This window comes from Hyaena hyaena, unplaced genomic scaffold (assembly GCF_003009895.1).
Source record: "Hyaena hyaena isolate Hyena2069 unplaced genomic scaffold, ASM300989v1 scaffold_329, whole genome shotgun sequence".
Lineage (NCBI taxonomy): Eukaryota > Metazoa > Chordata > Mammalia > Carnivora > Hyaenidae > Hyaena > Hyaena hyaena.
In genome coordinates this window covers 395,594-419,411 of record NW_024080960.1, presented here as the reverse complement: position 1 = coordinate 419,411, position 23,818 = coordinate 395,594, and the positions used below count along the sequence as shown (strand labels likewise).

Genomic DNA, 23,818 nt, shown 5'->3' with positions numbered 1-23,818 from the left:
ACATTGTGTTTTTCTACCCTGTAATTAACACTTGTTATGTTAAAACAGACAATCACCATTATAGATGTCTTTCCCACAGTGTCACTACAGAATGCTTGCTGCATTGATTTAACTAGATTTTTCCACAGTCTCTTGAAATTACAAATTACGCATTGTGGACTTTTGAAATAGCTCAGGAAACCCGATCTGCTCTGGGTCTACCATTCTTGCTTCACACAAGGAACAGAGGAGAGCTTTTTGTGGAAGACATGCCCATCGGATTTAAGGAGGCTACTAAATAACAGTGCTAGTGCACATGGTAATAGAACAGAGCAGGCTGGGAGGGGGCAGTTTGTTGTTTGGATAGAATCAATCATAGTCAAGTTAGAATCTACTTAAATGACCGTGATTACCAAAGTTACTATGATAAAACAAGGCAGCCTTACATAATCAAGGATTGCGGGCTCTAGAATTAAACTGTGGCTCCTATATTTTAGCATCAGCTTTAGAAACTGGTCTATAAACATTACTACTTTGATGAAATACAAAGTTACAAGCTTATATAACACGCAAGGGAAAACAAGCTGGTCATACCACTTTTATTTACATCGTATCTATGGTACATTGTTTATTCAGTATAGAAAAAATACGAATACACTCATAGTATTCTCTTTTAATTTAGTAACTCCACATTGTCAAATATTGACTGTTTTTTATATTGGGTTTCTTACCCAATTAGAAAAAAAGGGAGGGGGGAAGGAGAATGGACCTGGCAAACATTTCTTGCCATGTTATAACAGTAATATGTTCCTCTTAAAAAAAAAAAGAAACTGACTTTTTAAAAGACTTGTGATTAAACTGCTTACTGGCTTTAAGGAAACATTTTAAAAGATAAAAATCAATTCATTCCTACCTCAAGAAAAATGTTAAGGCAAACATCTTAAAAAACAGCTCAGTGATCCAGATAAAATGTATCTTCCTCATAAAGGGGTCAGTGCTAAAAGAAAATCAATGGTAGACTCCATTGCACAATGGTTCTATGTATACCCTCTCCCACAAATAACTAAAAAAACAAAACAAACAAACAAAAAAAAACGGCGACCATATTAACATAATTGTGCTGGTGAAAAGAAAAATCCACACTTAGATGTCAGGGTTCTTTTAAAAATCCATGTTGCAAATAGAATCAATGATTATTTCTTTTGGACATAATACTTTCATTAAATGGGTCAAACTCGCAAATCAGTGCTACAAAATACAGTCTTTTCCATCACTTTGTTACAATGTACAGTATGTACATAAAGACAAGAGTTACCTATCTTAAACTAAATACAAATTAAAAAAAAACCGGCTTGTTAAAAACCTGAATCAGGACTTATAAACAGTGCAGAAAATGCAAACGCCAAAAATACGATGCCTCCTATGATCGTCACTGTAAGAGAAGAGAAACAAAGTGAAATAAGGCAAAATTCCTCCATGACGGAGCTAAGATGTCGTCCACTACTCTTCCAATCTGGTAACGGCTGAAAGGAAGTTAGAAACATTCATATCCCATCAGGTGAAGCAGAGCACACTTAACACGCCAGATTGTACGTACAGTAAAAATGCACTGCTTCCCCAGTGCTGCCCCGAGAAATGACGGTATTAAAATGGAGACCGTGCTGATATGCAATAGTAACTCATCTTAAAACCCAGTCATTAAAAAGAATGTTCAACAACCTCTGACAAGCAAAGAGACTTGTATTCCATTTTTAGGCCCTTCCAGCTACATAGGAATTCTCCTAGGTGGAATCCATAAACACGGTCTCTACCTACGGATCCCAGTCTTCTAAGACACAGCTTTAAGGCCAGAAAGTTTTATTTCCATCATGACGATTGTTTTACTTACGTTGATAAAAAGCTACCAAAAACCCAGTAAGGCTTTTAGGTGGACTTTATTTTGCTAACATCTACGTATGTGAAAAACCGTCCGTGTTTGCAACAGTGGTGGCATTGAACTAGACCTCTTTAAGAGATCATCACTGCAGAGACCAGGTGTACTCCAGAATAAAAACTAAGAACCAGCTCCTCTTTTTCTGATCTCTTAGCAATTCTAAGAGTTATAACAAATGGTATTTTCTTTGTAACTTAAAGCACGGGTGACTTACCAGTTCTGACAGAGATTTTCTGGGCTATCATTCTTCCTCCAATCACTGCCAGTCCAGTGCATAAGCAGTGGCCCACTGTCCCACCCACCGCTACGCCGTACGGGTCCTGGAAGCAAGCATAACGGACATTAATTTAAAGCAGTTGAAACTGAGAAAGATGACTATTACCCACTGAAAATGGAGATGAAGAACAACAAGGCCTAAAACAGTTCTGAAAACTCAGGTGTGTCCGTTATGAGAACTGTAAGAGCTGCTTGGAGGAATTTGTTCCAATTATACCCAGGAATCAAGCTAAAGGCAGAAGAAAAATTTCTAAGATCAAAATAACCCCAATTCCACCAGACAGCGGTAGTCACCCTTCATTCAGGCGATATTTAGCTCTTAAGTGACAAGTGCTGAGGAGATTCACCCCAGACCTCTCTTCCCTTTGTGAGGAAACAAGCCTTTACACACCCGGCTTCCCTTTCTCTCCACTGTGTCCTCAGGGCTTTAACTCCGAGCCAGGAACACTCCCTAAATCCTTGCTACCAAAGCAAACTGGAAGCCCTGAGACTGGGAAGACCAGTGAAAATTTTCCAGAGAGGATAGCTCTGAAGGACTAGCAGGAAATTTGACTCCGTTTTGTGGAGGAGAGAACATGCTAGAAAGCAAAAGGCCAGCAATAAGACACAACTGCAAAACAGGTCAACAGACATTTCCAGAGAGAACCAGTGAGTCACGAGAGGTCTATCCCATGAGCGAAGGTGGAGGCCAGCTCGCGAAGGACCCTATCGATTCGCTTACGGTTTAGGTGTCAAGACACCGGTTAGCTTTTAGCTGGAGACTGACCGAACAGGAGGCGTAGACTTTAAAAGTCCAGTGCGGAGGATGCACTGGAGGGGAGCAAAGAGGAGCGCTGTGGGGCCTGTGGGTGGCTGCGGGGAACTGGAGCCCCAGATCAACCTTTCTGGTGAGGTCAGAAAATAGGGTGCTGTGCGTTCAGAAAGCAAGAAGGTAGAGCAAGCGGTGCTTCCCACCAGAGCAGGCCCTTCGGGACTCGGGGAAGGGAGGGGCAGGGTGGCCTCTGGAGGGAAGCAGAACTGAGGAAGGGCTGAAACTTCAGATGAGAAAGACTCGTGCGTGTAAAATGCTCACAAAATTGGGCTGGGAGAAAGGCAAAGATTGAAGCAACAGAGTGGGGACCTGGAGCTGTGATCGGGAACCCAGCAGGGACAGGACTGCCACTGAAGAGTGGGGACGGAAGAGGCGGGCTCCTCCGCGAACGACAGGTGGCAGAGCGGGGCTGCGTTGCTCAGATTCTGTGCACTCAAACTTCTAGGCTGGCATCCGTGAAGATGCTGTCTCTCTCTTTGAAAACGGTGCTTGAAAGGTCGATTTAAATTAAAGAGTTCCTTTAAAACAGAAGTTTTTGGCCTTTGTTATTTGCCAAATTTATTTGACGCTGGAACCTCATCCCCCACTTTTTTTTTTTTTTGCTTAGAACCTAATCAAGGACACCAAGTTATGTTGGAAGTAGAAATAAAAAGAGTTCAGACTAAAATGGACTGAACTACGGGCAGGGGCACCTGGGTGGCTCAGTCAGTTGGGCAACTTCAGCTCAGGTCATGATCTTGCAGTTCGTGGGTTCGAGCCGCGTCGGGTTCTGTGAGGCTGACAGCTTGGAGCCTGGAGCCTGCTTCGGATTCCGTGTCCCAATCTCTCTCTGCCCCTCCCCTGCTCATGCTCTGTCTCTCTCTCTCTCTCAAGAATAAACATTTAAAAATTTTAAGTAAATAAAATGGACTAAACTACACTTCAGCATAATTTATATAAAAAATTACCCAAAAAATGTTAGGACTATTAAGGGAAACCGACAAGCCATACTTCTGCCCCTGAAGAGCTCACAGTATCCCCACGGTGCTGGTAGTGTGGAAAGTGGCTAGCGGCACTGTGTCGGGGACCCCACGTGCATCGTCTGGTTTCATCCCCAGAACAACCCCATGAAGTAAATGCCCCATTTTCAGACAAGGAAACGGTGCAGTAACGTGGACACACAGCAGAGGACTCAAATCTCGTCAGGACACACCAGGCTGCCGGAATGCAGCAGACCAAGGGGCCCACACGGGCGTCCGATCTGGACCTTTCACAAGTCACTGCCAACACAGATGACAGTAGTAAGAAAAATGCAATGATTTCCACCATTGTGATGGCCCACACTTGCAGGACCACCACCACCAAAATGTCACTAAGTTCAAGTCCCAATCCTGGCAATCTGAAAGCCACTAAAAAAAAAGGCTAGAAATGAAGAAAACTATAGGGCAAACCATTACGGTGGCATTTAAAAAGGAAGCTTTAAAATACAGGACTCAAGTGAAAAAACTAAGTTCCTTTTTTTCTTTTAATACAACATTTTTAATGCTTTTCTAACAAAACAGCCCTGCCAGCCCTTCATCCTGGCCTTCAACTTGTTTTATTATTTTCTTAATCTTTTTTCAAAATGTTTTATTTATTATATTTGGGGAGGGAGGTGAGGGGCAGAGAGAGAGGGAGAGAGAGAATCCCAAACAGACTCCATGCTGTCAGTGCAGAGCCCGACACGGGGCTCGATCCCAGGAACCCATGAGATCATGACCGAGCTAAAATCAAGAGTCAGACACTCAGCTGACTGAGCCATTCAGGCTTCCCTTGCTGTGTATTTTAAACTGTGGCCTAGGTTAAGGAACTTGCTCTTTGGTGGTAGGACAAATTCAGGACAAATTCAAATCGCGCTGGTTATCTAAATCCTACCATCAGATAAAAACAACGTAATTTAACCAAAAACACACTGTCTCAGCTAAGATCAGGAAGAGCCTGAAAAGTAGCCACAGCCCTGTATTTCACAACCATCTCCTCTGCAGGTCTTAACAGACCCATGTGAACAATGAGACACCTCATGTAAAACTTCACTAATTCTTCTCTGTAGAAATAAAGATTAACATTTTAAAAGCAAACAAAACCCCCTCAAAAGCTAGTTTTTGCATAAGTGGCGTCTAACATCTACGAACAAAATATGGTAGAAAATGCTAGAAGGCAGAGAGCCTTAGTTTCTAGTCCTCGCCACTGCTCCCAACTGGCTTATGACTTTGGACGAGTTGCCAGGTGTCTGTCAGCCTCAGCTTCTGGATCTTTAGAGCAAAGGGCAGGACAAGGTGATCAGAAGTCTCCCCTAGCCTGCCATTCCAGACCTGAGTATTCCGGGGCTAAGATCAGCACACTGTATATCCAGAAACAAGTCAACTGCAGCTGCACTACCCAGAGATGAGCACTGGGGACATTTTGATTTCCTGAATCTTCCATTCCATTCCAATATTCTCAGAGCTACACAGAAATTAGTACGTAAGTGAACTAATGTCCCCTGAATAATACTTTGTACAGCAAGCCCTGAAACACTGAAGGTCTAAGAGAAGCCAGAAAACCGAGTTGAGACGACCGCCACGGTAGCACCGCGGCAAATGCCGGAGGGCAGAGGGGTCGATGGGAGGAGTCCAAAGACAGCAGTCGGGTTGGGCCACAGAACCCCATCGGCCTGCAGAAGCCGGAGGTGGTTCATTTCAGGGAGAATCGGGATTATTAGGTCTACAACAGTCCAACATAGCAAGCAGTCGCTCGGCCCCAGCGGGCTGCCCAGGGTCCCGGCGCGCAAGGGAACGGTGTTAGCTTAGGTTCACAGTAGTACAGAAGCGGTCACTTCTCAAGTGTTGCTCACCTCTCTAGCTGCCAACACAATCGTCGTCAGCTGGGAGCGGTCCCCCCATTCGGCCAAGAACGTCAGTGTGAGAGCCTGGACGAAGATGGGGGAGATGAAATGCAGCCATCTCTTCTGGGGTATCGTAGTGCTTGCGCCCGTTTCGACATCTCCCGGCCCATTTAAGAGTTTAGTTCGCTGAAACTAAATTAAAAAGAAAAAAGAGAACAGTCCCAGGAGGCAAATCAAGAGAGTACAAAATTAATCTTTCTTTTAAAAACTTTAAATTCTAGGGAATATGTTCCAAGAAACTAAAATTATGTGACCCCAGGGGCGCCTGGGTGGCTCAGTCAGTAAGCCTCCGACTTCGGCTCAGGTCATGATCTCCCAGCTCATTGGTTCGAGCCGCAGGTTGGGCTCTGTGCTGCCAGCTCAGAGCCTAGAGCCTGCTTCCCAGTCCATGTCTCCCTCTCTCTCTCTGCCCCTCCCCCGCTCACACACTGTCTCTCTCTCTCTCTCTTAAATATAAACATTAAAAAAACAATTATGTGACCCCAAACCTCTTTTGAACCACCGGTCTCACACAGCAACACATGCTATATTCTCAATTATTCCATTCCTCCACCACAAAATCAATCTTTACTGATCACTGACTACCCTAAATGCTGTGCGAAGAAACCTGTAAAATATAAACTCCAGCTCCTGCCTGGCAGGAGCCTGGAACCTCCTAACTGAGGAACCTGATCACATGAGGTCACCGTGCACGCCGGCGTCCTTCTCTACCGCACGCCCGGCCACCCGGCATCTTACCGCAGACGGGTGGAACAAGCCACTCAAGGAGCCCACGCACCACACGGACACGGATGCCCGGGAAGCAGCTCCGGGCCACTTCGTCTCGGGAGCGCTTTTCCGGTCCCGACACTCAGTAGCGCCATGACTTACTTCTTCATCTTTTTTCTTTAATTCTGCTTGAACTTCTTCCAGTTCCTCTTGACCTTCATCTGGACTCATCTTTAAGCCTTCTCGAAGCATTCGAATGCCAAAAATGGCAAATAATGCGGTGGAAACATAGTACGTATACACCCGGGGGATGACAGTGGTGGCATAGCCGAACAACACTGGGAGAAAATGCAGCGTACGGACAGTTAATTAGCACGTCTCATAATTTGGGTTAGGAGACATCACAGTTGAACCCTGTTCTCAAGAAAAAGCTCATCTAATACAGAATAGCCTGACTTGTTACACGTCATGTCAACTTTAGGGAGGAGGTTAGCTCTGATGCCCGCGAAGGAGCCGGGCATCTTAGAACCATGAAGTTACACCACTTTCATACGGAAGTGGTATTTCTCCATCACAAATCTTTAAATTGCAAACTTCTTTAGTGAAGAATCAGGACAAGATTCTCAAATGATAGGTGTGATTCAAACTCTGCTCCTTTGTAATTGCTTCAATATATCTGATAAAACAAATCATTCCTATAACCTGCCATAAAATAACACTTACAACAGGGGCACCTGGGTGGCTCAGTCTGTTAAGCCTCCAACTTCGGCTCAGGTCATGATCTCACAGTCTGTGGGTTTGAGCCCCGGGTCAGGCTCTGTGCTAACAGCTCAGAGCCTGGAGCCTGCTTCAGATTCTGTGTCTCCTTCTCTCTCTGCCCCTCCCCCACTCGCTCTCTGTCTCTATCTCTCAAAATATAATAAAAGACATATAAAAAATTTTTTTAAATTTACAACAGACTCAAATTTATTCAGTATCATTCTTTCCTATCACTAAAGAAAGAGGACCACTGTATAAGTTGTACACAAAAACTCGGAACCATATCAAGAACCCAAATCCTAACTGTGAAATGTTTACACCTGGGTTATCAGTTCCGTATTTAAAACTTAAGAACTATAAAAGGGCCAAAGGAGATTTTCACACAAGGAATAAACGCAATTACCCTTTACTTTACATGCTCTTTATAAATTGGGTTCAACACTTAAAAATCTGCACGAACGCCAAATGTATCAATGCACAGGTAAAATAGTCCCAGGTCATTAGAATTACAAAATTGAAGATTTTAAAATCAAGTTCAGAAATATACCATATCTACACTTCTGTGTAGGTCTACATTCTAATTCTATGTATGAATACGTACATTTGTGTATACGTTTATGTACACACACAATACAGACCTATTATTTTCTGGCTCTATCCACTTTGAAAAGGCCACAAACCAGATATGTCAGTCATGAGCCCACTTGACATCTAGGTCTTGGTGTCTGACAACGCTCCCCAAGAAAAGGCTCCTCAGAAAAACGGCTAATTCCAGGCCTGGGCAGACCAGGGACAGGCTGACCCTGTGTTATCTTGTATTAGAAAGTCAGGAGGAGCAGAAGCAAAGGTGGGGCCATGACACAAGGCCACGGGGGGCAGCTTGGAGGGACTCCCCCTGCTAAATCGGGGAAATTTTAAGCCATATAATTAGGTAATTAATTACAACGCATTGAAAAAAAAAAGGAATCCCCAAGTTTATACTGACAACAAAGAGACAAAGCCGTGGGATGGGGGGAGAACTCTGTGAGGGGAACGCGCCAGGGCCCGCTGGCCCTCGGGATGAGCTACTAGACTCAGAGAGCCATCATTCTGCAGTTATCAAGGTGAAGCTGAGGTCATGGAAGAGTCATCAACCCAGAACAGTGGGGAATAGGGTGTCTGCACTGTCTTATTTAAAGTGTCTCTCTAAAGACTGCGTATTAGTTGCAGGGAAAGAGAAAAAGACAGAACACAAAAAAATCTTGACGTCACTGAGGGACAGATGGACATCTTGTTATTCCAGATGGGACACTCTCAGGGGGACTGCCTATCACCTACACAGTATTCTGGTTAAAAATGCAGAACCTTAATTTAATTATGAGGAAACAGAAGAGAAACACAAAATGAGGAGCAATCCATCAAAACGGGAAGGGCTGTATTCTTTAAAAAAATGTTAATATTGTAAAACACCAAGAAAAGGCTGTGGAAGTGTTTCAGATTGAAAGATTAAAAAAGAGGGGTGCCTAGGGGCGCCTGGGTGGCTCAGTAGTTGAACATCTGATTTTGGCTCAGGTCATGATCACACAGTTCATGGGTTCAAGCACCGCGTCGGGCTCTGTGCTGACAGCTCAGAGCCTGGAGCCTGCTTTGAAATCTGTGTTCCCCTCTCTCTCTCCCTTCTTCTCTCAAAAATGAAATAAACATTTAAACAAGTTCTTAAAAAGTGGGGCACCTGGGTGGCTCAGTCTGTTGAGTGTACACCTACTGACTTCATGATCCCAGGTTTGTGGGGTCAGAGCCCCAGGTGGAGCCCTGCGTTGAGCCCCATGCTGTGTGGAGCCTGCTTAAGATTCTCTCTCTCTGTCTCTCTCTCTCTCTCCCCCCACCCCACCCCTCTCCTCAGCTCGCACATTCTCTAAAATTTAAAAAACTTAAATAAAAGAAAAAGACTAACAAGACCCAATGTGATACCTGACTTAGACCAGCTGCTTCTCTGCAGGAGGGGGGAAATGCTACAGAGGATATTAAATCAACGGACAAAACTGAAATACAGATGGTAAACCATGTATCCGTCTATCCATGTATATGATGATATATATGTGTACCCACGTTTTGTATCTGTGTATAACATGCACGTCACATATATGTATAAACATATATTACGTATATAACTACACATATAATTTTATTTAGATATAGATAGGTAAATCCCAAATGCTAAAGCACTGGGGGCAAATATTAACAACAATGAATTCGGATAAAGGTGTATAAGAGTTCTTTGTATTATTCTATTTTTGAAACTTTGTAAATTTAAAATATTTTCCAGAAGAGGTTTTAAAATTTTTAAATGGAATGTAGTGAGCCTTTTCAACTCTCCTAAACTCAGTTTTCCTTCTATCTTCAGATAATCTTCAAACACCCTGACACTCACTGATATAGTGCCATTTTTTCTGCCTGACATCTCCACGGAGAGCAAAACCTACTTGGCCTTATAACTTTTTCCTCTCCTGGTTACTGTCCCTCTAGTTCCTCTTTCTTTGGAAACTTTCCCTCAGACACTTAAGCACTTTTGCTCTGGGAACAATAAGATGTTACTTCTCGTTAAGCAAGGACTTTGCAACTAGTCAGAACAGAGCTACAAATGTACCGGTCCTTCTAAATCGTGGCAATGTTGAAGTCCCAAGAAAAATCTGGAGTGAAGATAGAGACTTGGGACTCACGGACTTTCAGGTAATTAAACTGAGAACACCCCGCACAAGGACATTAGCGAGAAGGGGAAAAAATGGGCGGCAGAGAAACCTGTGGGAGACATGAATATATAATGGTACGTGTTTCTGCAGAGAGACAGAAATATAATAAGCACATGGGGTCACAGAAGCCAAGAGAATAAAGAGGTGGGGATACCCATGAATGCGGCCCATGGGCGCTCACTGAAATGAAAACTGAACTCTACTAAGAGAAGCTGGTTACTGAAGCCTTTGCAAAGGTGTTAGGAGCAGAAATCAGATTACAAGTGGATACGGAGTGAAATGAGAGAAAGGCAGTGAGGAGGAAGAGCAGCTGTAATAAAACTCTAACATGGGGGTGCCTGGGGGGGCAGGGACTCAGTCCATGAAGCATCTGACTCTTGATTTGGGCTCAAGTCATGATATGGTTCATGGAATTAAGCCCCGTGTCAGGCTCTGTGCTGACAGTGCGGAGCCCACTTGGGACTCTCTCCCTCTCTCTCTGTCCCTCCCCTACTCACGCTCTAATAAATAAAAACATTTTACAAAACCCCTCTGAAGTACATAAGCTTCTCAGCATGCTGGTGTCCGATGGCACACAGGGGCTGAGCGGAACCCGACCCCAGGCGGCCTGCCTAGCACACCCAGCCCTCCACTGACGCAGGAGAAACCAGAGCTGCGAATGTGCAACCTCCGAACTGGGACTGACATACTCCCAGAGATTCACAAAGACTTCACAAGGGGACACGGGTTAATATTTTGCAAAAGAATCTATTCCCTGAAGTTCAACTTCCACAGGTACTCTCTCCTAAAACTCATCTGCCTAAAACTCGCTTGTGGTTAAGGAGTTTTGAGGCCCCCTTTCTCACACCCCTTCTCGTTGCCGTCTGCCTCCTTCACAAGGATGCCTTTGACCCAGGCTTCTATGGTGCATCTCCCCACAGTGTGGAAAAACGGCTGTTCTCGGACAGCAGAGAGGGCGTCTCAAATACTGGTGTCCTCAATCAAAGCATAAACCAGACACAGGGCCCTCGGTCTTCCCTGTCTTAATGCGAATTTCTGGTAAGGTCATGACATCAGAAATAATGGCCCTACATTTGCTGGAACTAATGGTCACGGCATTAGAAACGGGGTACCCGGGCCTTGACAGGAATCACAGTTTTCACTGAGAAATCGTGCCTCTTTCATTCCCCAGCCAGTGTAAAACAATGCACGTTCCCTAAGGCAGAGTCTTGTTACGGGAAGCACAGAGCATCAGAAGGAAATACTAAAGCCCTTGGTGTCTTATTTCGCCCTGCAGCACTCTCATAGCTGGGTGCCATGCCTACCCCAGCCACCCATCACCCACTTTAGAAGAATTCTAAAGCAGATGGTTGTCAAGGGGATGTGTATCATGTTCACTGAAATTCAAAAACCAAGTCAAATGCTTTGACAGAGATGACTTGCTGTGGACCTACCAGAACTGCTACAGCTACCAGGTAGTGTGGCAGATGTTTCCCATAAATTGAACGAGCTAAATCTGCAGCTCCAAGGTTCTGACAAAAATATACTTAAAATATGTGATGTGAAACAATTTTTAAATAAAAGCCTTTACTGGCAAAAGTACACAAAATGAACGATATTTCAATTTTCTCAATTATTTCTAAATACAACCAAACAAAGGACTCCTAAGTAAAAAACTAACATGTAGAGGTGCCTGGGTGGCTCATTCGGTTAAGTGTCTGACTTCAGCTCAGGTCATGATCTCATAGTTCGTGGGTTCAAGCCCCGTGTCTGGCTCTGTGCTGACAGCTCAGAGCCTGGAGTCTGCTTCGGATTCTGTGTCTCCCTCCCTCTCTGCCCTTGCCCTGCTTGCGTTCTCTCTCTCTCAAAAGTAAATAAATGTTAAAAAAAAAAAAAAAAAAGTAGGGGTGCCTGGGTGGCTCAGTGGTTAAGCATCTGACTCTTGATTTCAGCTCAGATCATGATCTCATGAGTCTGTGAGATCAAGCCCCACCTCGGGCTCTGTGCTGCATAGCACAGATTCTCTCCCTCTCTCTCTCTGCCCCTCTCCACTTGTGCGCAGTCTCTCTCAAAATAAAGGAGTAAGCTTTAAAAAAATAAAGATGAGAATTGAGGCTAAACCTTGCTTAATTCTATCAACAGAAATAGCCATCCAAGAACATATAAGCTAATTTTAAAAGAATAGTTCTATAATTTCATTAAGAGATGCATTTCTTTTTTTTTAATTTTTTTTAATGTTTTTTATTTATTTCTGAGAGAGAGAGACAGCGTGAGCAGGGAAGGGTCAGAGAGAGAGGGAGACAGAGAATCTGAAGCGGGCTGCAGGCTCTGAGCCAGCTGTCAGCACAGAGCCCAACACGGGGCTCGAACCCACGAACCGTGAGATCATGACCTGAGCTGAAGTCGGCCGCTTAACCAACTGAGACACCCAGGTGCCCCAAGAGATACATTTCTAAGCTTTAAAAAATATGCTGGGTACTATGACATATTAGCTAAATATATATAATACAAATGTATTTAGTTTGTGATACAGTTTGCTTTGATCAACTATACTATTAATAACTATAACTTAATCTGTAAAAAATACTAACATTTGGAGACTTAACAAAAGAAACTGTATCTTTTAAAATTTACTTTATATGCATATTTTTGCTGCAGATAAATGACAGTGTGACCCATAAAAGATCTTCAAGCAAAAAGTTATAATCACTAGGGTAAAATTCTATGAGGAAAACTATACCAGAAATTAGGTCTTTGCAACCCCTTAAACTTAAGATGACAAGTTTTAACTAACTTCCACATGAGAGGGGTGCAGGGTTTTTCCAAATGACTTTGTAGACACAAGGAAAGGGCGTGTGGACCACCGCTCCAGCCAGAAGTTTAAAAAATAAAATCCTCTGATATTATTCATACTCATTCCCAACACGTGACTTCACCATTTACAACGCTCTCCACTTTTCCTACTTCCTGTATCATAATGCTTTAACTTCTAAAATAAGTAAAGTGGGGGCACCTAGGTGACTCAGTCATTTGAGCGTCCAACTTCGGCTCATGATCTCATGGTTCATGGTTTCGAGCCCCACATCGGGCTCTGCTGACAGCTAGCTCAGAGCCTGGAGCCTGTTTCAGATTCTGTGTCTCCCTCTCTCTCTGACCCTCCCCTGCTCATGCTCTCTCTCAGAAATAAATTTAAAAATAAATAAATAAATAAATAAATAAAATGTGTACAGTGGGCAAATTATTTTAGTCAGTAAAATACTTATTTATTTTAGGTTAAAACAACGTAAGCTTTGACAGGGGTCCAAGCAGCCAGGAACAGAACCTGTTCTGTACCTGAAGAACTAACCTTCAGATGTGAGAGATGCCGAGGGGAGGGGGACTGAGCACCTGAAATACAGGACCTCACGTAACCCACAGCACCGCCGTACGAGGGAAGCAGGCTTTATCCGCTCTGCTCTACGGACTCGGACCCTGAAGCTCACAGGTTAAGGAACTTATCATTAGGCCAGTACCCAGCATCAGGCTCCAATCCAAGTCCGGCCATAAGGGGCAAGCTCACTCCTTTCTTCCCAGCTCGGGGTGGCTTCTGATGAGACTCCACTCTGTTTAATCACTTTCTGTTACGCTTACTTTTGCATGGTCTAATTCTCTGAAAAACTGAAGCCTATAGAACGGAAACAAGAACTGCGAGTCTAAGAACATTTCACCCCTTTATCATAATGGGTAAGAACAGCTTAACCAGACACAATAAACTGAAAGTGACTCCTCAGTTACTACCAAATGTCCTTCAACAGTTACTGGTTTCCAACATGTCCCTGAAATGTACTTGAGTCCTATTGCTAAGATATCAGATATAAACCTATCTGCACTGAAAAGACAAAAAGACAAAAAGGAGGGATACACACGCCCGTAGAAAAGATAAAAACGAGTGAAAAAATGAGGAGTATGTGTCTTGGCTGTGAATAGCTGAAAATTTAATTTTAAAAGCGCAACATGGTTTTCAGTGGTTTATGTACTGACACCACTTTCCGTTTACTAAATTCTGAACTCTAGGAACCAAACTATAACCCAACTAGCTGGATGATTCCATGACTCAATGCCCCATACGATGCTTTCTCCTTAATCTAGTCAAGTCATTAGGAGGAAAGAGCACACTCACCTGATAAGCACGTCATCAGGCCCAGGGCAAGCATAGCCCCAGCCAACACCGTGAGACGGTTATAGCGCATGGCCATGATGGCAGCTATGAAAAATGTCTTATCACCTAGCTCAGATACAATGATAACGGATATGGCAGCGACAAATGCATGGATAAATCCCAAATTTGTCTGGGTAGCAGGATCTTCTTTATTGGAATGAACCGGGGCAGCTGGTGTCAATCCTTTCTGAAATACAAAAAAAATACATGTATGTATCAGCTACTTATTGTAAAAACTCATTATTTAAAATTGTTTTGTTTTTGAATGTGAACTAAGGTTTTTTTTCTGTCCTGGCCATTAGACTTATTTCCTACCTAAGCACTCTGAAAGCCATTTGTTGTTGTTGTTTTCTTTCTTAACATTTATTTATTTTTGAGAGACAGCGAGAGACAGAGTATGAGCATGAGCGGGTGAGGGACAGAGAGAAAGGGAGACACAGAATCCAAAGCAGGCTCCAGGCTCTGAGCCTGACACAGGGCTTGAACTCACAAACCAGGAGATCATGACCTGAGCCGAAGTCAGAAGCTCAACCGATTGAGCCACCCAGGCGCTCCACTCTGAAAGCCATTTGTAATGACCAAAACCTCTAACTGATGGATGCTACAATGCAGATCCAAGTACAAGTCTACAAAATAATTTTTTTTAAATTTTTTTAAATGTTTTTAATTTATTTCTAGGAGAGAGAGAGACAGCATGAGCAGGGGAGGGTCAGAGAGAGAGTGTGTTTCATATTCTGAAACAGTTTCCAGGCTCCGAGCTGGCAGTCAGCACAGAGCCCGACGCGGGGCTCGAACCCACGAATCGCGAGATCATGACCTAAGCGAAAGTCGGACGCTTAACCGATTAAGCCACCCAGGTGCCCCCAAAATAATTAAAAAAAAAAAAAAAAAGAGTAGAGAGCAGCTATAGCCACATATTAAAACTACCTTATTTTCTAAGTATTTGCGATTTGATATTTAGTTCTTAGCTATGTCTCATTCAAATTTTTACTTGTAACTTGAGTGGAAGAGCCAGGTATGTTTATCAAAACATTCAAGTAATGGAAAGCTGAGAGAAATTCCTTTAACACTTTACATGACAAGTAGGACCCAGAAAGCTCTCAACAGACTAGAGCAAGACATGGCTCCACCTAACATGAGGTTTAATATAACTGGATATACAAATATATAATTTATTCAACACCCAAAAAAACTAATTTGATTAAAAATGGGCAGAGGACCTAAAAAGGTATTTTTCCAAAGACATCCAGATGGCCAACAGATACATGAAAAGATGTTCCACATCACTCATCAGGAAAATATAAATCAAAACCATAATGAGATATCACCATAACTGGTCAGAATAGCTAGAATAAAAAAGACAAGAAGTAACAAGCATTGGTGAGGGTGCGGAGAAATGGAAATGAATCCTCATGTACCTGGGAGGGATGCAAACTGGTGCAGCCACTGTGGCTCTATTAAAAACAGAACTACCCTGTGATCCAGTAATTCCACTATTGGGGTATTCACCCAAAGAAAACAAAAACACTAATTTGAAAAGATATATGCACCTCCATGTTCCATGCAGCATGACTTACACTAGTCAAGGCAGGGAGGCAGCCGGAGTCCGTCAGCAGATGGATGGATAAAGATGTGGTACACACACAACAGAAATTAATCGGCCATAAAGAAGTGAGATCTTGTCATGTGCAACAACATGGATGGCCCTAGAGGGTAATATGCTAAGTGGCATAAGGGAAAGACAAATACATATGGTTTCACTTCTATGTGGAAAACCAAAACAAATGAATAAACAAACAAACAAAAAGCATGAACAGGCTTATAATTACAGAGAAGCGATGGCTGCCAAAGAGCTGGAGGTGGGGGATGGCCAACGTGGAGTGAAGAAGTTCCAGGAATAGAAGGTACAGCACAGGGAAGATAGCCAGCCTACTGTAGTAGCACACTGTACGGTGACAGACGGCAGCTATACCTGTGAAGCAGCAAAACAGTCCTCAAGGCCCTATGCCGTACACCTGAAACTAACAACACTGTGTCAGCTTCAATAACAAAATTAAAACTATTAAAAAATAGACATAGTTAGCTGGAGGTATGGGTGGTCCTATGCTAAAGTCTAAAAATATCCTAGGAGGTATAATGTGGTCTAATAAAAAAGATAAACCAAAGTCTTGGTTGGCATTAAGGTCATTTTAAGCTGAAAATATGACCAAGCTCAAACAAGAAACAGGTACTTTAAGTACCCGAAACAGGGACAAATCATTATTCTGTGCTGCTCAGCTCTTACCCAAACTTTGTATAGTTCTGGGGCAGCGCCTACCCCCCCACCTCCCACAAAGATCATCCCAGACAGAAGAGGCTCTAAAACCTGGGCCTGGCAAGCTACCATGGGCCAAGTCCAGCCTGTGTCAGTTAAGAGTGTTTTTTTATATTTTTAAGGGGTTGCAAAAAATAAAAACAAAGAGGGATAAAAGGAGGAGGAGGAGAGCTGGAAGAAAGAAAGGAAAATTATGCAACAGAGACCTTAAGTGACTTCAAAACCTAAAATATTATTTGGCCCATTAAAAAAAGTTTGCCAACCCAAATAAGGGATTAGGAGGGACTAGGTGCCTATGTTCCAGTAACTGTGAAAGTCTCCACGTGTGTATCTACTCTGTATGAGCCCAAGAAGCAGAACTAAAAAGTCCTGGGGGGCGGGGGGTGGGGTGGTGCCTGGGTGGCTCAGTTGTTTAAGCCTCTGAGTCTGGATTTTGCCTCAGGTCATGGTCTCAGGGTTCGCGAGTTTGAGCCCCGCACTGGGCTCCACGCTGACAGCTAGCTTGGGATTCTCTATGTCCCTCCCTCTCTCTCTCTCTCTCTCTCTGCCCCTCCCATATACATGTGCTCGCTCTCTCTCAAAATAAATAAAACTTTTAAAAAGATGTCACAGGTGGCAGTTTTGAGCTTAACACAGAGAAAAGATTTCTACCCCCAGACAGCCACTGAAGCTGAAGTGGGCGGCTAGTGAAGGCGGTACATTCCCTCCTCAGTGTCGGCGTTCCAGGGACAAGAACGACCACTTACAGGAAATGCACTGTGTCCGGGGTCTGCAGCCTGGGCCATTTTGTCTCCCAGAGGTCTTTGGCAATGTCCAGAGACACTTTTGGTCATCACAGCTGAGGGGGACCTACTGGCAGCTGGAAGGCGCAGACGCTGCTCTGGACAGGACATGACGCACAGGACAGTCCCTGCCCCGACACAGAAGTACATCAGTAGTCCCCAGGCTGAGGCACTGCGGGCTAGATAAATCACTTTGAAACATCTCTTCCAATCCTCACAGCCTATCTTTAATTTTTAAAGCCCATGAATCTCTAGAAACCTAAGAGATTAAAAAAAGGGAAAACAACCCAAGAATATACATGATTTAACAAATTTTTTAAAGTTTATTTTTGAGAGCGAGCGAGCATGAGCATGAGTGAGGGAGGGACAGAGACAGGGAGAGAGAGAATCCTAGGCAGGCTCTGCCATGTCAGCAGGGAGCCCAATGCGGGGCTTAAACTCACAAACCAGGAGATCAGGACCGGAGTTGAAATCAAGAGGACACTTAACTGACTGAGCCACCTAGGCGCCCCAGAACACATGTGATTTTTGACAGGGTAAAAACAGAAGTACATTTTTTTACAAAAGGTCCTACTCAGAGATGTCAGAGACAAGAATAAAATCCAAATTCTAAGTGTGTATGTCATTCCACAACTAACAACATAAACCTGTCCCATTCCACCATAATGATCAGCAAGATGTAAGCATTTATGAGCCTAGCACTTTGAACCACAAATTGGGGAAATTTAGCATTTTAGAAGATATTTGGTGTTAGGACTAAATCAAAAAGGACAGCCTTGGAACTCAGCCCTTGATTAAGTACCATCACAGAAATTCTGGCTTTGTCTCCATTATGATTTTAGTTCCATCTATGCTGATGTTTCTTTAAAACTGAGCTTCCTGGGCACCTGGGTGGCTCAGTCAGTTAAGCGTCAGACTTCAGCTCAGGTCATGATCTCACAGTTCGTGGGTTCGAGCCCCGCGTCGGGCTCTGTGCTGACAGCCAGCTCAGAGCCTGGAGCCTGTCTTCGAATTCTGTGACTCCCTCTCTCTCTGACCCTCCCTCGCTCACGCTATCTCTATCTCTCTTTCTCAAAAATAAATAAAACATTAAAAAATTTTTTTTTTAAAAATTGAGCTTCCTTTCTCTTCAAATACTCTGTACTCATTAGGCATCATAAAAAAAAAATAATAATAATAAGCATTCCAACTAGGCTCTCATTAATGCAACCATTTTCCTCTCAGACATACCTTCTGTATAAAGAAACTTCACTGTAAAGTCTGTCATCTGAAATCCAAAAAAATGTCTAGGAATAAATATACATTGTATATGGTCAATTAGCTCCAAGCTCAAACAGAAAATGTTTACTTTTAAAAACAAAACAGTGACCAAAACTATGTATTTTTATGGCTTTATAATCCCCTGCCATAAAGGCTTGGCCATGTTACTTAGCCTCTCTGTTGCTCTGTGAAAAATGAAGAGGACAAAATAAAACTTGCCTCATGAGTATAACAAGACAAAACAAAAAACTACAGTCTTAAAAAACTTACTCTATACAGGACACAAGAAACCCAGCTTGCAGCTTTTATCATTTAATAGTCTAGTTCTGGATATCCAAAAAGATACTGTGAAATCACCAACCACGGTGAAAAGAATTTAAAATCAAAGTATCAGAGTATTACAGGGGTCAATTTTTAAAACTTAAAGTGCTAATAATGGGTCAGAAAATGATCGACTACCATTCATTTGCTGTCAAACGTCTAAGTACTTACTGTGTGCAAGGAGCATCCCATCTCCTTGTTCTAACCCCCCTTCAGGGTGACTTGTGGTGGTTTAATACGTGGCTCTGCTACCAGAATGCCTGGGTCCAGCATGACCTTGGGCCAGGAGGTCTGCCTCCCTGTTCACGTTGCACTGTAAGATGAGGAGTGCCGACACTTACAGGCTTGCTGTGACGACTGACTGACTCAGTACACATACGGGTGTTAGGATGGTGCCTCGGACACAGCGAGCGCTCAGTTACTAACAGATATCGCAGTACACCACAACGTGACCAGTTTAATCTTTGTAAAACCAAGTTCATCGTGTTACCTCGCTATTTAAGAATGAGGCTTATAGTCCATATGGAAGGATAAGCCAGAGTAGCACCATCCAATAGAAAATATTGCAAGCCACATAATTTAAATTTTCTGGCAGCCACATTTTGAAAAGTAAAAACAGATAAAAAATTTTTTTGTCTAAGTTCTCATTTCTTTATTTGAGAGAGAGCATGAGCAGGGAATGGACAAAGAGAGAGGGAGAGAGAATCCCACGCAGGCTCCATGCTGTCAGCACGGAGCCCGATGCAGTCCTCAATCTCATGAACCATGAGATCATACTTGGGCCAAAACCAAGAGTAGCTGCTTCACCAACTGAGCTGCCCAGGCGCCCCAGATAAAATTACTCTTAGGGGCGCCTGGGTGGCTCAGTCGGTTGAGCGTCCAGCTTTGGCTCAGGTCATGATCTCACAGTTCGTGGGTTCGAGCCCCGCTTCAGGCTCTGTGCGGACAGCTAGCTCAGAGCCTGGAGCCTGTTTCAGATTCTGTGTCTCCCTCTCTCTCTGACCTCCTCTGCTCATGCTGTCTCTCTCTCTCAGAAATAAATAAAAAACATTTTTAAAACAATTACTTTTAGCAATATTTTACTTAAACCAATATATCCAAAATTCTACTCTGAAAGCATAGCATTCTTTGTTATCACACTAAGTCTTTGGGCACTGTTGTCTATCTACTCGCCACAATCGTCTCACGCACATCTCAATATGAACGAGCCACGTTCCAAGGGCATAAGAGGTCTTGGCTCATGGCTCTGGTTCTGGGCAGTGCATACAAGAGCACGTGACGGTTTGGTAAGCACAAGCCACCCCTCCTACCTCCTTTTCATTATTTACCTTGACTCCTCAAGATTCCCCTCACACAAAACCTCAGGAGCAAGGCCTAACCCAGCAACTCCAGCCCCTAATGATCCTGCTCCCCTCAAGTAAAAGTGAACACTTACTGTGGGCAATGTGTCATGGCAGCACATGATCAAAACAAAGTTGAAGATAGGAACACTCACAGAGTTCATCTTTTTGTATTAGAAGCATGTATAAGTATAATGTTATAATTTGTAATAATAAAAGACAAAATAACAAAATGTCCATCAATAGGGAACTGGTTAAATAAATGGTAGTTTCCATATATTAGATTACTATATTCTAAAATATAAGAATCAGGATCTTTTATATATATTAGTAAAGAAAAATCAGTAAGATATTCTTAAGTTGGGAAAAAAGCATGTAGTATGTCTACAGTCATTGTACGTATGCGCGTGGAGGGGCACAGAGGTAGGTACATAGCATGTATACAGTTGTTGACGTGAGCCAAATCTCAGCAAGCAGTTTCCCGGGGGGAGTCTACAGGGAAGAAACCAGGATGACTAGAATAGGGGTCAGCAAACTTGTTCTTAAAGGGCCAAATATTTAATCTCATCGACCACAAAATCCTTGTGGTAACTACCCAAACTCAGATGCTGTAGCTTGACAAGGGCCCTGGACAATACCTTAATGGGCATGGCTCTGTTCCGATAAAAACCTTCATTTACAAAACAAGAAGCCTGTGGTAAAGTGCAGTCTGCAGAGCCCTGAACTAGAACACCAGAAGAGGAGGAGACATACTGTTTTCCTCTACTTTCTTCTCTACCTTTTGGGTTGTTTTTTGTTTTGTTTTGTTTTACTATGCACATACTTACAAGCACCTATTGTGTACCACTTCAAAAAAATCTCTTGACCCAATCTCTTACCCCATTTCTAGAGAACCAGTTCCCTCAAGGCTGTATGTAACTGGCTTCAGGCAGGTCCAACCAGAAAGGAAGAGGTCTGTACATATTCACTACCCGGAAGTATGGAGCACCTGTGGGGCAACCTTTGCCCAATGGGGGGAGTCGGCCCTGAAATTCATTTCCCAAGCCTCCTTCAAATTCTCAGCAGGATTCAGTACTTGCCACTCGTGGAGTGACTAACTTGCAAATGCATTGGGGTACATGCACTCACCTCCCTCCCAGGACTGACAATTTGAAAGAATGCAGGCATGTTCTGAGAACGGGGAGTAAACCATCAGATGAATGGCTGGGGTAAGAGAAGAATGATAAACTGTGTCCTGACTGAAAATCCTGTGTGTGCAGACCCGCCCAGAGGCAAGCAAGAAGCCTTTAAAAAGTTTCTGAGGAGACATCACAAATATGATTAAGGCACTGAGACTAACTGATCAGGGCAGAGAGTAGAGAATAGTAGCCACTGGATCCACTCATGAGGAGGTCAGCTGCATAAGACCAACGTTGAAGACAAATTAGGGAAGGGAAATTTCTGCACACGATGGAAAGGAAAAATATCAACACAACTTTAAAATGGGGGTGGGAATCAAAGATGATGGTCAGGTTTTCTGCTGGGTTTACTGGGAGAGATATTTGGATTCCTACAAAGTATGTGGGAAAGAGGAATCAAAATTAGGGGTTTGGTTTCAGACACGTTCAACGTGAGGCAGTAAAAAGCATTTGAAATGAAGGTTTCCAAGAGGCCTTCAGAACCAGGACACCTGATCTGAGGCCAGCACAGCCTCAAGGTATGTGTCTGGCTGCTGGCAGCCTGAGTTAATCAGCTAGAGCCCTGCAGGTAGAGATTTCCAAGGGAGAGGGAGATGAGATTAAGTGGAAAAAATGAGCCTTGGAGAATATCTATACTTAGGGAAGGGGGTGGAGGGGGAAACAAAAGAACAACAAAACTGTCTTAGATATTTATAGAGCCAGGCAGCCAAGCACCACAGATGGTCAAGTCGGGGGCAGTCACCATTCGCTGAGCTACTAACTAGATGGCAAACATTTTGACTGTTTTACTGATACTCAAAAACCGGAGAACTATTATCCCAACTGAACATAAGATGGAAACTTAAGACCCAAGTTGATACAGCCAAGACGAGGTAGGACTCTCAAAGAGGAGGGTTAACAGTGTGAAAAAAGAACTGACAAAGACCCCTGGGTGAGGCAGGCGGTGGGCTTCAAGTATCCTTCAAAAACAGGGTTCCAATGAAAAGACAGGGACCAAAGTCGGATAAAGGGAAGATTAAAGGAAACTGAAGCAGCAGCTAATTCCCTACTTAGAAATTCGGTCTGTAAAACTGAAGAGAAACTAGTACAGTCAAGTCGTTAAATTAATGGCCTTGTCCCCCCAAAAAGGCCTCCCTCCTATTTCTTCCCAAACAGGAGAAAGCTGTAGCCATGTGTCAGCACACAGAAAGGAGCCAATGAAAGGGAGAGAATAAAGGCACTGAGGAAGGAAAGTATGGGAGGTCAGAAGAAAGCAGACACACGGACACAGAGCAGAGGCAGGGAAAGGCAGGCAATGCCGTCCCACACGTGGAGAGGCAGCAAGTGTGGGTGCATAGCACTTAGGCCCATGTTACATACAGCGGGGCTGCAAGCAGGGAACGCATTCTGGTATCCAGTATTCAGTTACGATGTTAGAGCAAGTAATGAAACGCCAGTGTTATCCTTGGTACAGAAACCACTATTTCAGTATTTTAATTTGGGCTTGGGATGCAAATTACCTGCATCTTGAGAGCAGAGTCAACACCTTATAATTAAAAAAAAAATTGCTGAATACAACTCCTCTTTACTCAAAATTAGTTCCAAATGGAAAAACTGCGGGGGGGGGGGGGAGACTCCTCATTTAGAAAGTACTCTTTTACACTTTCCTGATCTTCAAGAGAAGAAAATGACAACAATGAAACCAGTAATTCCTACTTGAGGCCTACAGTTCAAATGAACGTGTGACGGCAAGAACATGAAAGCTTCATGGGACTCTCCAGCTACACATGACGAAACCAGAGATGAAGACGCATCCTGTGAAACCAAGTCTAGGCAGCTCCCTGGAAAGAGGCTGATATCCTTGCAAGAACACAAAAATAAAGTCGTTCAAAAAAAGTTATCACACAACAGGTGGAATTATTTGGAGATAAAGAAGTCTAGAGGAAAATGCTTAGAATGGGCTTAGAACTGTCTCCTTGCCATTATTTTATTGTCGCAAGTCAGAAAAGCCTTTTCCAGAAAGTAGGAAAATGTGCACAAAAATATACATGCAACTTAAACAAGATACCATGGATGAACCTGGTTTTAAGAGATTATACTTTAAAAAGATTACCAATAAAAATTGGTAAACCATGAGAGATTCTTGAATGCTGAAAACAAACTGAGGGCTGATAGGGGTGGGGGGGAGAGAAAGAGGGGTGATGGGCATGGAAGAGGACATTTGTGGGGATGAGCACTAGGTGTTATATGGAAACCACCTTGACAATAAGCTATTTAAGAAAAAAGTTTTTAATTAAAAAGATAAAAATTGTATTTTATTATAAATTTTCACTATCATGTAAATTATTTTCTTTGTGAATGGTTAGGTTT

At 43.2% G+C, this 23,818-nt stretch overlaps 1 protein-coding gene across 1 annotated transcript in view; it reads right to left on the bottom strand.

Annotated features, from left to right (window-relative positions):
• Nucleotides 1-553: 553 nt before the first annotated feature.
• Nucleotides 554-23,818, bottom strand: part of TMEM165 (transmembrane protein 165) — a 27,705-nt gene continuing 4,440 nt past the window's right edge. The window contains exons 2-6 of the mRNA XM_039249054.1: nucleotides 14,236-14,461; nucleotides 6,772-6,947; nucleotides 5,851-6,033; nucleotides 2,127-2,232; nucleotides 554-1,411 (exon numbers count right to left, since the gene is read on the bottom strand). Coding sequence (XP_039104985.1) covers nucleotides 1,335-1,411; nucleotides 2,127-2,232; nucleotides 5,851-6,033; nucleotides 6,772-6,947; nucleotides 14,236-14,461 — 768 coding nt within the window. The 3' untranslated portion in view covers nucleotides 554-1,334. The remainder of the gene's footprint in view (nucleotides 1,412-2,126; nucleotides 2,233-5,850; nucleotides 6,034-6,771; nucleotides 6,948-14,235; nucleotides 14,462-23,818) is intronic.